The sequence below is a fragment of the Ctenopharyngodon idella genome, chromosome 5 (genome assembly GCF_019924925.1).
Source record: "Ctenopharyngodon idella isolate HZGC_01 chromosome 5, HZGC01, whole genome shotgun sequence".
NCBI lineage: Eukaryota > Metazoa > Chordata > Actinopteri > Cypriniformes > Xenocyprididae > Ctenopharyngodon > Ctenopharyngodon idella.
This window is the reverse complement of record NC_067224.1, coordinates 6061989-6074333: the sequence shown is the minus strand read 5'-3', so window position 1 is coordinate 6074333 and position 12345 is coordinate 6061989. Positions and strand designations below refer to the sequence as shown.

Sequence of the window (12345 nt, the reverse complement as noted above, 5' to 3'; positions counted from 1 at the left end):
GTTATTTCCTATGGAAGTTGAACTTCCATAGGAATAAACTGAAAACGCTTGCTCCGCGCCAGTGGACACACATCGTTATGAACTGAAAACACTTGCTCTACTCTGCACCGTTATGAATGCCCGTGCGGCCATGCGCATTTTACTTTCACTTTCGAATTAGTGATTTAAAAGCAAGGTGCAAGTGGGAAAAACTCCAACGGGACTAACTACGAAAGAATAGACGATTTGCCGTAGTCGATAATACGTGACAGATTAGATAAGTCCCTAATGCAAGTAAGTGCAGGTAGGCAGACACAGATTGAGTGCGTGACCATGCACTCGCACAAATGCGACCATGTCAAATTTTAACTCCCACATTCTCAAAAAATGGTTGCATATGCGACCTTTTTGGTCGTAGTCTGGATCCCTGATATTGACCCTGGCAAAAAGTGGTGGGGACATGTCCCACCTGTCCCAACCGGAAATTATGCATATGTCTCAGAGATTTTCCTCCTATAAATCTTTGTTGAAAAGAATGGGGTCACAATGCAGGCTGTGTGTACAGTATGTGGTCACGGGTTTCATGCTCGCTCCCTTGAGGAATGTGCAGTTGCTAAAGCTTCACGCGCCTACGTCATCACCCTTATTTTACTTCACTGCGGTTTTCCAACCAGTTGCTTTGTCCCAATTCGCATCCTAAATAGTATTCAAAAATATCCTAAATATCCATCCTAAATAGTATTCAAAATTAGAATTAGTGTCTTCCAAATTGTAGTATGTTAAACTGAGTATTCCAAAGATAACAGGATGGTCTACTTTTTCTGGTTAGAATTTAAAGTGTAGATCTGTACACACTCTAACCACTTATACTGCCCACAACTCATTGCGCGTTAGATGAGGATTTGATTAGAACTACAAACACAAATAAAAACTACAAACATGGCAGATGTGAAAGTAGATAGGGTTTGACTCATGATTATTGATGAAAAAAATATTTATTCGATGTTATTCACATTATATTTCATCTGCAGCAACATTGTGAACTTTTATAAACAAACGTTTGGTCATTAACTTTTAAATGCATCATTATGCAAACACATGAGGAGAGTTCTCCGCATGAAAGACCCACGACTGGCAGATCAATGTTCTACTACATTTCTCTCTCATATGGTAGGGAATTAAATTAAATTGAATGTGGAGGATTTTAACTGTGACAAGATGATTGACTGGGCAGTTTAAATTGTGACAGGATGCACGTGACTACGCGGTCCATTAAAGACGCAATTATGAAGTAGTATGTCCCAAACCTTGCCTACACTTCTAGTCAAACGTATGTATTTCTTCACAAAAACATTACATACTTTTAGGGCATAGTTTAAGTATGCAGGAAATCAACTTATTCTTTTATCCTGAAAATGGGCAGAGTATCTCTGTATTCTTATTCTGATGATCTAAGATCAGTTTCTCTTTTATACTAAACTCACTTTCAACATAGGTCTGGTCCTGTTTCTGGAATATTCTGGCCAGTATTAGTTTGTTTTGGTTTTATGTGGCTTTTCATGGAGGATTGAACTGAAATAAGTATCTACTCTCATTAACAATTAGTTGTTGTTGTCCTAAAAAACACTCTCTTGGTCTTATGCTCTTCTCATGAGAGTCTCATGATTAACAGACACTGCGTCAGCAAAACTGCCCTGTTTCTCTTCACAGTGGCATGATCAAAGCGTTTCCTCAAAGACCAGACCGAGCCCAGATTTTGCTGGCTATAAATGAGATGCTCTCATTAATTAGTGTCAAATTATTTCCAAAATGGCTCTAAATGAAATAGCCGGCAATTCATTCAGTATATCCACACCAGTACTTGCATAACCTGCTGAGGCAGAGGCATTTTCTCTTTGTGCAATTTTGTGTTTGATTTATATACAGTACTAAATGTTTGTTTTTCATGATTTTTAAAAACATTTTGATCTGAAGGCTTGTGATCAAATGTGTGAAATTTGTTTTGTAGGGGAAATAAAATTTCTTTAGAAGACTGACATTTTAATTGACATTTTTATTTGTTGTTTGATTGAATGATAGTAAAGAATTAATAAGTGTTAGATCGAGTCTACACATCAGAAATATTAGATCCAATGCCGGATCCTGTCAGAAGATATTCATTTTATCTGGTATCTAAAACCTGTCAACAGAAAGTCTTGTCTGGTTCCCTAAATCAATGTTTTGTTTGGTATTCAGCTGAGCTAATATCAGCTCGATTGTAATCTCCGTCGATACAAATTACGGTGAGCTGCACAAACACGTTGGATTCACCGTGTTTGGATGCCGATGTACACTACCATTCAAAAGTTAGGGATCGGTAAGATTTTTAATGTTTTTAAAAGAAGTTTCGTCTGCTCACCAAGGCTGCATTTATTTAATTAAAAATACAGTAAAAACAGTAATATTATGAAATATTATTACTATTTGAAAATATTTTAAAATGTAATTTATTCTTGTGTTGGCAAAGCTGAATTTTCAGCATCATTACTCCAGTCTTCTGTGTCACATGATCCTTCAGAAATCATTCTAATATGCTGATCTGCTGCACAAGAAACATTTAATGTGTACAATTGTACAAAATATTTGTGTACAACATATTCTTTGATGAAAATATAATCTTTTGTAACATTATAAATGTCTTTACTGTCACTTTTGGTCGATTTAATGCATCCTTGCTGAATAAAAGTATTAATTTCTTTAATTTCTTTTCAAAAAAATAAAAATAAAAATTCTTACCGACCCCCAAACTTTTGAACAGTAGTGTATAATGTTACAAAAGCTTTGTATTTCAGATAAATGCTGTTCTTTTGAACTTTCTTTTCATCAAGGAATCCTGAAAAAGGAAAAAAGTACACAACCGTTTTCAACATTGATAATAATAAGAAATGTTTCTTGAGCAGCAAATCGGCATATTAGAATGATTTCTGAAGCATCATGTGACACTGAAGACTGGAGTAATGATGCTGAAAATTCAGCTTTGCCATCACAGGAATAAATTACTTTGTAAAATATATTCAAATAGAAAACAGTTATTTTAAATTATAATAATATTTCACAACATTACTGTTTTTACTGTATTTTTAATTAAATAAATGCAGCCTTGGTGAGCAGACGAAACTTTCTAAAAACATTAAAAATCTTACCGATCCCAAACTTTTGAACTGTAGTGTAGGTTCGCAAAGCCATGAGCATCAGTAGTAATAGAACGTCCGCCATTTTTTTTATCTTGTGTTTGGCGCTGCCACACTGGTGTTACTGGGAAAGATGAGACGTATACAGTAACATAAGACCCTGCTCTGTGGTGGTTCTCTAGCCTGTTAAAAAAAAAAAAAAAAGGCAAACCAGTTCTTAGAGTTTTCTTCTGGAACGTACACGTCACAATATTCCTCATTTAAATAATTCCTGCCCAAGGCATATGCAAAAGAAGGGGGTCGTGGTCTAGTTGAGCTGCATTAGTAGTGTGTTGAAACTCGTGGTTATGGCAAGGGGCGTGACATTTCCCAAACACGCTCAAAGCAGTTGACCAATCACAATACACTGGTCCAGCCAACTAATCAGAGCACATTGTGTTTTTTGTAAAGAGGGGCTTCATAGAGTCAGGAACTAAACAGAGCGTTACTGACAGACTGAGAAGAGGTGCTGCAACAATGCAAAATATGTGAAAAAGATGTTGTTTTTTGAATATTCAGGCAAAATAAAGACTTTGAAAAAGGGCATAATAGGTCCCCTTTAACAACAGTCTTCTCTCAGCCTAGAAGGTTGACTGAGAAAGCCAAGAGCAGAAAGCAACTTGACTAGTAGTATAAATGGTTTATCTCTGTTCCCTGCAGACGGCTCTGTGAGCATCAGTATGGGAATTCTCCACGGGTTCGCATCAACGGCCATGTGGCGGCCCGCTTTCCCTTCATTCCACTGCCTCTGGACTACATCCTGCCTGAGCTGCTGAAGAACGCCATGAGGTAACATTCCTGTTACATATAGGTCACACGACACCTACTGTTCTACTATGCTATCTTCACTATCTAATCCTGGTGTGACAGGATAAGTTAGTTAAAATAGCATTGTAGATAGTAATAAATCAGATTTGCTGATGATGCATTTGCATTATTTGGACTGTAGCGAGTGTTGTCTTCGCATCCAATCATATAGACTACATTGAACCATTACCACTATAATGCAGTGATCTGTTGATGCATGAACTATGACCCAAATATGTGTGAGCAATTTTGCCAGTCCATCAGTGCATAGTTTTGTGACCTTGTGTTAACACAATAGCCTTTGGTGAAACGCCAGGAAAAACTAGTCATTTACATTTCAGCCATGTTATGTAAGGAACCTAGAATATGAAACTTTTTCTGGTTGTACTGGATTGTTAGACATTTGCCGTTCAATCTGGCACAGTTATGTCAAACGTGGCTCATTGAGACCCAATCATTTAAATGGAAAAAGAGAAATCTAAGGCACTCAAGTGTTGTATATGTTTTTATTCCTTTTATTTTATGATTTTCAAAAGATTTCTTTCACAATATAGTGTCAGATATTATAGTGAGAAAACTAGCAAACAGCAATAAAGAATAAGAATGTTAAGGTTGTTTGAATGGTTTTGCATAATACATTTGTCTTGATTTTATCATGATTTATGACTCATTTTGAAGGTAAGCATTTAGAAATGGATTGACTATTAATTATTGATATATACAGCAGTGGCCAAAATTGATGTCTGGAGGGGATTACCCTGAAAGTTTGATTAAACCATCAAAATATGAGGAATTTTTTTTTTTTTTTTTTTTTTTTTGTATTTTAAATATGAGGGAAGAACAAAACACTAAACTTGGTTAAGGGATTTATCTGACACAATTATTTGGCAAAAATAGCTACAGGTTTTATTTTACTGTGCAATAAATAAATAAATAAATAAATAAAAATGCATAGAAAAACAGCTCACAGGAAAAAGCATATTTTGACTACAGCATAATTGCTTATTAATATGCAATAACAAGAGAGAGCCAACAAATATGTTCATAATTTCTTTGTATGACAGCCTGGCCAAAAATTATGTAAATTGGTTTCATTGCGTTATTATAAATACAGCATTTGACTCAAAGCATAACTATGCAAAATGTTTACAAAATCTTTAACAAATTTTTAAGAATATTTGAATGAAGTGTAAAGATGTCAATTTTCCTAGGCCTCAGGCACAGTGTTGGGTAAGTTACTTCAAAAAAGTAATTAATTACTAATTACATCATCAATGTTGTATTTAAAATACTTTTCTAATTACTCTGTCTGAAAAGTAATTTAACTACTCAATAAGTAATTCAACTCATTACTATTTAATTCTTAAAATCCCTATAAACCTTGACCGGATAGACATTAGAAAGGAAACTCTTTTAATAATTTAAATATGAGTCAAACATGGAATAGTTTAGCCTTTTATAGCTTTTTAAAACATTTTAGTTTTATTAAAACATACTATAATACTTAACATTTTTTTGTAACAAATAGGGATGTCAAGATACCAAAAATCTAGTAGTCGGTACCGATACCACTAAAAGTGCACAATACACGATTCCCATGGTAAAAATATTTAAAGATACAAATAAAACAATGCTGTATATTTTTCAGGTAGTCTAATAGTAGTAAGCAAAAATACCACAGAAATTGATTAATCAAATATAAAATAACTCTGCATAGTCATAACTGTATAAATTAATATAGATTAATCCTTATTAAAGCTTTTCTTTTGTTGTTTGATTATCATTTATAATACAGACAGTCAATAGTAGACCGTAGCATGTTTTAAAGACTGCTGTCACTAAGACCTAATGGACGGAGACAATATGCTGTTACACGTGCTGTTCGCATTCACAATAACAACCGCAAATATGGGCATTTTGACATAACTGTGTGTGTATTTGAACGTTTATGTGTAATAAACTGCGAAAATCTGACACTCACGAGAGGCGGCTATGTGTGTGCGCTTTGGTTGAGAGCGCACTGACTGAAGACCGTCTCTGAGAGCGCGCAGTTTTTTCTCCCTAGGATATATATTACATTTTACTGTAATGTTCTTGCCTACCTGTGTCAAAAAAGTGAAGTGATTGGAATATTTCTAGTCTGTAAAACAGCCACTCGCTTCTGCCGACATCTTCAGACAACACAGCCAACTGGTGCGAGTTGCGAACTCGCTCGCAACTGCACTACAGCTAACGATTTTAAAGAGGCAGCGTTAACTTTTACCTTTAGACGACAAAGTTAGATTTTAAATTCAATATTGATTTATACAGAACTGTTGAACTAATTTACAGTATGTAACGCAAGTACATTATAGGTAACTGTAATTAAATTACCTAAAAATGAACAGTAATCCCTTACTTTACTTTTTCAGTGGATAAGTAATTTAATTACAGTTATTTAGTAACACGTTACACCCAACACTGCTCAGCCATCACTTTTTGGCCACAACTGTGTATTTATAAATCTTTAAAATTAAGGATTATACTAGGTTAACAATTCTAAAAAAATATATATATATTGCATGAAGAATGTTGGGGTTATTTGAAAGGTTTTGCATAATACATTAATACATATGATAACACTTTATTTTAAGGTTAAACATTACTACGTTACTTGCATAATTACAAGTAACTAACCCTAACTCCATAGCAAGTACATGTAGTTAATTAATATTACTCAGTACTTAGTGCAATGTAGTGCAATGTAACTGTCACCTTAAAGTTAAACTAGGGCTGGACCCTAAAATCAAAACCTCAATTAATTGAACATTTTACCTCGATTACGATTAATGAACGATTATTTTGTTTCTGGGGTTTTTTGTTTGTTTGTTTGTTCGTTTGTTTTTTGCCCTCATAGTTCACATACAATGTTTTTACTGTAAATAGCTTGATTATTAAAGGTGGGATATTTTTTCCTATTGAAACAGTGCTTTGACATAACAGCTCACTTTCAGCAGTTATTTTATCTATGGTTTCATTTCTTACAGATTTCTGCTCATTGTAAATCAGATAAAGATAAATTAGCACAGTAACAGTACGTAATGAGAGCGATTGCGTGTGTGAATTAGTCATACCGTCTCTCTATTAATTGTAAAGCTGTGGGTTGTAAATAGTTACTTCAAAAGTAGAAAAATATATGCTATAATAAGTTTTGAGTTTCTAAGCTACTTTAGTGATAAATCACAGGACAGCGCTGACAACTAGTTTCTGCGTTCCTCTCTGTGTGCACGATCTTCACGTTTTGTGCAGCTACTGTTTGTATGAGTGTTCGTGCCACAATGCAGCTGCGCGAGCACGGTAGCTCGATATAATAATACACGTCCAATCATCTAATCACTTGAATGTTCAAACTAGCAAACCTTAAAACGCATGACAAAGTTAAGGTTAAAAGTTAACCTTAAAACAACTGACAAAGTTTACTGAAGACGCAAGGCTCACCGCTCGCGCTGTCTCTGTGTGTTTACTCGGCATTCACCTCCATGTTGCTTCCATGCCACTGACTGGAAGTGGCGGAGTCATGTGGCTACACACACGGTAGTATGTTTTTAAGGGGGAAGTGTTAACAGGATTAAAAAAACAAAATAACCGACATGGGAAAATTACGTCGGTTAGAGGTTCTGAACACCTATGACGACTTTAAGAGCTTGGATCTAAGAAAGCTGAAATTCTGGTTATGGGACCTATCCTAGTACAGCACACACTGGATATTTTGCAGTCTTAGAAACGTTCATATGAGGTCACGCATCTGTTGTTACTGGTGTTGCTGACACTGGCTGCCTGCCAAGTTCAATCCAACTTCAGTGGTACGATACAGGTTTTTTTATGATGGTGGCAAGCTGTCCAAAACAATCTACAGAGAAGCCTCTCAAAATAGTGCAGTCTGCTGAAAACAACTGGTGTATTTTACCATATATATCTCCATACCTGCATGATAATCAATGTGGAGTCTGAAGGTCTGTAGTTATTAATTTTTTATAATTTTACAAACGAGGTAGAAGTCTTATATCAGAAACAGCCTCACGTTGTTGTTTTTAAAGGAATGTTCTAGATTCAATACAAGTTCAGCTCTATCTTGTTGTCGTTGCTTGCGGCGACTCGTTCCTCCACTTTTAAACTGGAAAAATAGTTTAACATTTAACTCTCTTACAAAAGAAGTCTAGAACAGGGAAAAACATTGCATTGGGATGCACATTAAAATGCACACTGTTTTTGAAAATATTGCCTCAAGTTTTAAACATTATATGTAGTAAGATGAGACTAATGTGAAAAAATTGTTTATTAATCTTGTCTTGGCAAGTTATAGCCAGTATTTTAACTATCAAGACTATGTAAAGCTGCTAAACTCTTGACTTTCACTCAATCAAGGGTGGAGCGGACTGTTTAAATGGAGTAATGAGAAGTTCATTGCCTAGTACAGTAAGACCACCACAAAAATGGGCATTTTACCATATTTTATTTTTTTGTACGGAAGAATTAATATTATTCTTTAACAATAAATATGAGTAACTCTGCTTTTATGCCCAATGACCTCCACTGTAAGTGCAGTACTGTAAATTTGATTTGTGCTTCTTTTTAAAAGAGAGACATGTTTCTGATCTTGTTTTCATGGTTCTTTAGTCTTGTAACAGACTCATCTTCAGACAGTCATTAGAGAACGGCATGTTCTTGGCAGAAGGGCAAGTCTCAGTTGGTTTACAGTACAGTTCCACCTACTGACAGTGACCCAAGACAGACTGTGATACTTATCACATACTCGTCACATTCCTCATTCATTTGATTTCTGGGCATCACATTTTATTAAAATGGATAGGGACAGTGCACCTGCACTTTTGATTGTTTTAATGTCACAAATTTACACCATCGCAAAAGTTCTGCTTTGAATATTAATTGGGTTATATTCAATTCAATCATGACAACTTTTATAATAGTTTTAGCATGTTATTGAATATGCCAATGTTAAAGGATTAGTTCACTTTAGAATGAAAATTTCCTGATAATTTACTCACCCCCATGTCATCCAAGATGTTTGTCTTTCTTCAGTCGAAAAGAAATTAAGGTTTTCGAGGAAAACATTCCAGGATTCTCCATATAGTGTACTTCAACAGTTATCAACGGGTTGAAGGTCCAAATTGCAGTTTCAGTGCAGTTTCAAAGGGCTCTACACGATCCCAGATGAGGAATAAGTGTCTTGTCTAGCGAAACGATCGGTCATTTTCTTAAAAAAAATTAAAATTGTATACTTTTTAACCACAAATGCTCATTTTGCACTGCTCTGCGATGCGCCATGGATTACGTAATCTCGTTGGAAAGGTCACGCGTGACGTAGGTGGAAGTACAGCGGTAGGGCGACAAACTTCATTTCGTTTTCTCCTCCAACTTCACAATTGTCTAACATCATTGTTTTACCTTTTTTTTTTTTTTTTTTTTTTTTTTTTTTGTAAAGGCCATATGACTTAGTCTTTGCCCGATTGCTTTGTAGACACTGGATCAGTACTTCCACCTACGTCACGCTTGACCTTTCCAATGTGATTACGTAATGCGTGGCACATCAGAGCAGTGCAAGACAAGCTTTTTTTTTTTTTTTTTTTTTTTTAAGAAAATGACTGATTGTTTCACTAGAACCTTATTCCTCGTATAGGATCGTGTAAAGCCTTTTGAAGCTGCACTGAAACTGCAGTTTGGACCTTCAACCCGTTGGTAACTGTTGAAGTCCACTATATGGAGAAAAATCCTGGAATGTTTTCCTCAAAAACCTTAATTTCTTTTCGAGTGAAGAAAGACATAAACAACTTGGATGAAATGGGGGTGAGTAAATTATCAGGAAATTTTAATTCTGAAGTGGACTAATCCTTTAATGTATTTGGTCTTGGTAGACTAAATCTACACTGCTGCTGTTGCTGCTATTGATTATTGCGGCTGCTGTGAACATGTAAGATATGCTGCTGCTGCATGAATAGACATATATGAATTCTGTAGCAGGTCAAGGCAGGTGTAGGGTTTCAGGACTAACCTACAGCAAACAATGAACCAGACTATTTAAATGATGAGCAAGCAATCTCATTGGCTGCAGGATCAACTGGCCTGTCAGCTTGCTCTATGTGGTAATGATGTGATTGCTTGCAGATTGCATGTAAAGGACCTATCAGCCTGCTCCCTCTAGATCAGGGGTGTCCAGTCTTGCTCCTGGAGGGCCACCGTCCTGCAGAGTTCAGCAACAACCCCAATTAAACACACTTAAACCAGCTAATCAAGGTCTACTAGGCATACTAGAAACTTCCAGTCAGGTGTGTTGAGGCAATTTGGAGCTAAACTTTGCAGGACAGTGGCCCTCCAGGACTGAGTTTGGACACCCCTGGTTTAGAGTTTCATGACTGAACTAATATATATATATATATATATTATATATATGATCTTTTACTCTTTGGATTAATAGACTGTACTGATCTGGACTTGTAGTAGAGTATTACTAGAGATGATTGATTAAGTAAACAACAATTTCAATAGCACATTGAGTGGCTATAAATCTAAGTTGTCATTACAAAGTGATTTTGAAGGTGCAATCATTCCTGTTGACCAATGAAAATGTCTGTCTATATGTCAGTAGATGTACTTCAGCAGCAGTTGTTGTGGGGTTAAAAGAGAGCTTTCATAGTTACTTCAGACCACTACTGATCTTTCTTATCATATGCTCATGTTATAATAAGATTATAATGAGATTACTCATGAAAGGTTTCTTTTTCGTTCTTCAGGGCCACCATGGAGAGTCACTTGGACACCCCTTACAATGTGCCTGATGTGGTGGTCACAATCGCCAACAATGACACTGACTTTGTCATAAGGTGAGGCTGTAAACCGATTCTAATGCCATAATGCTGTTGAACCACGTCTCGCAACCTGCACATAAAATACATTAATGTATGTATTATATACACAAGTTCTGAGTAACAAAATGAACATGAACTGACCATTCACACTAAAACATGCATTCAAAAATCAAATTTGAATCTGATTTCAAAAGAATACTAATTTTTTTAATTAAAAAAAAAGGCTTTTAAAAGAGTTTTTGTGAGTCAGATGTGCCGAAACCATCTTGATTGTTGGCTGTCTGAACGAAGCCTAATACATGAACACTTTTCATTTTAGGTGTGGTTGGTCTGCTTTAAACTCAGAAGAATGGAATTAATGCTTTTTCCTGGAAATGCTGAATAATTTGTTGAAGCATTAGCATCTATATGCACTTAGTTATCAGATATTTGCACAGAGACATCATCATGCAGAGTGCTGCCTTTATAACCAGGTCCATTATCCCGTTGTGCACACTCAGCAGTGCGGTTAAAACCTCTGTCGACTCTGAGCAAATTTACCCATGGACAGTGTTTATTTTACCATAATCTAGTTGGCTTATTGAAAGCATGAACCTCAGTGTTCCGCACCGACTGTTTTTCAGTGGCATTTGGTGGACGTCTGAAATAAGGAAGCAAAGTCCTCTCTGTTTCTGGGTTTTTGGTCCAATGTAAATCCATGCTCCATTTGATGTTTACACAGTTTTTAGAAAGTTAAAGGCTTATGAAACATGATCATTTACCTTGCACTATCAAGAAAGCACGCACGCACACAGACACACACAGTAGTGGCCAAAAGTGATGTCCGGAGGGGATATTTGTTTTTAATGACCCTACAATTTTGATCAACCCATCAAAATATAAGGGAAAATAATTTATATTTTTTTAAATGAGAGAAGAACAAAACACTAAGCTTGGTTAAGGTATTTATCTGCCAAAATTATTTGGCAAAAAAGGCAACAGGTTTTATTTTACTATGCAAAAAAATGCAAAGAAAAATAAAAAACTCACAGTAAAAAGCATATATTGACTACAACATAATCAGTTAATATCTCATCTTGTTTATTCATGTCTTCATAATTTCTTTGTATGACAGCCTGGCCAAAAATTGTGTCCGCACAATTTGGCATGCTTCATTGCATTATCAAAAATAAAACTCCGACTCTGTTACTTTTTCCGATCCTGTCCCGCTCTCACTCTCACTTAGCTTCTTGTCCGTTCTCCATACCTCCTATCTCAATAAAGGCTAAAATGCCAAAAAATAAAGAAAAAGAAATATATAATTACAGTAAAAACCTATTTTGTGCAGCTTATTTATTACTACTAAATGTCAATTAGTTAGTTGTTGTTGTTAATAATAATACTAATAATAATAAGTCACTTTCATTTTGGATCATTAGTCCACAAATCCTTGGTTAGCACCAAAGAAGTATAGTGATGGTGGCAAGCACAAATTTTCACCTTGAATT

General features: G+C 35.6%; 1 protein-coding gene across 1 annotated transcript in view; it reads left to right on the top strand.

The window, feature by feature from the left end:
* bckdk (branched chain ketoacid dehydrogenase kinase) overlaps nucleotides 1–12345 on the top strand; it is a 32659-nt gene that overhangs the window by 14492 nt on the left and 5822 nt on the right. Inside the window, exons 8-9 of the mRNA XM_051893105.1 lie at nucleotides 3849–3977; nucleotides 10784–10873. Of these exons, the coding sequence (XP_051749065.1) occupies nucleotides 3849–3977; nucleotides 10784–10873 (219 nt within the window). The remainder of the gene's footprint in view (nucleotides 1–3848; nucleotides 3978–10783; nucleotides 10874–12345) is intronic.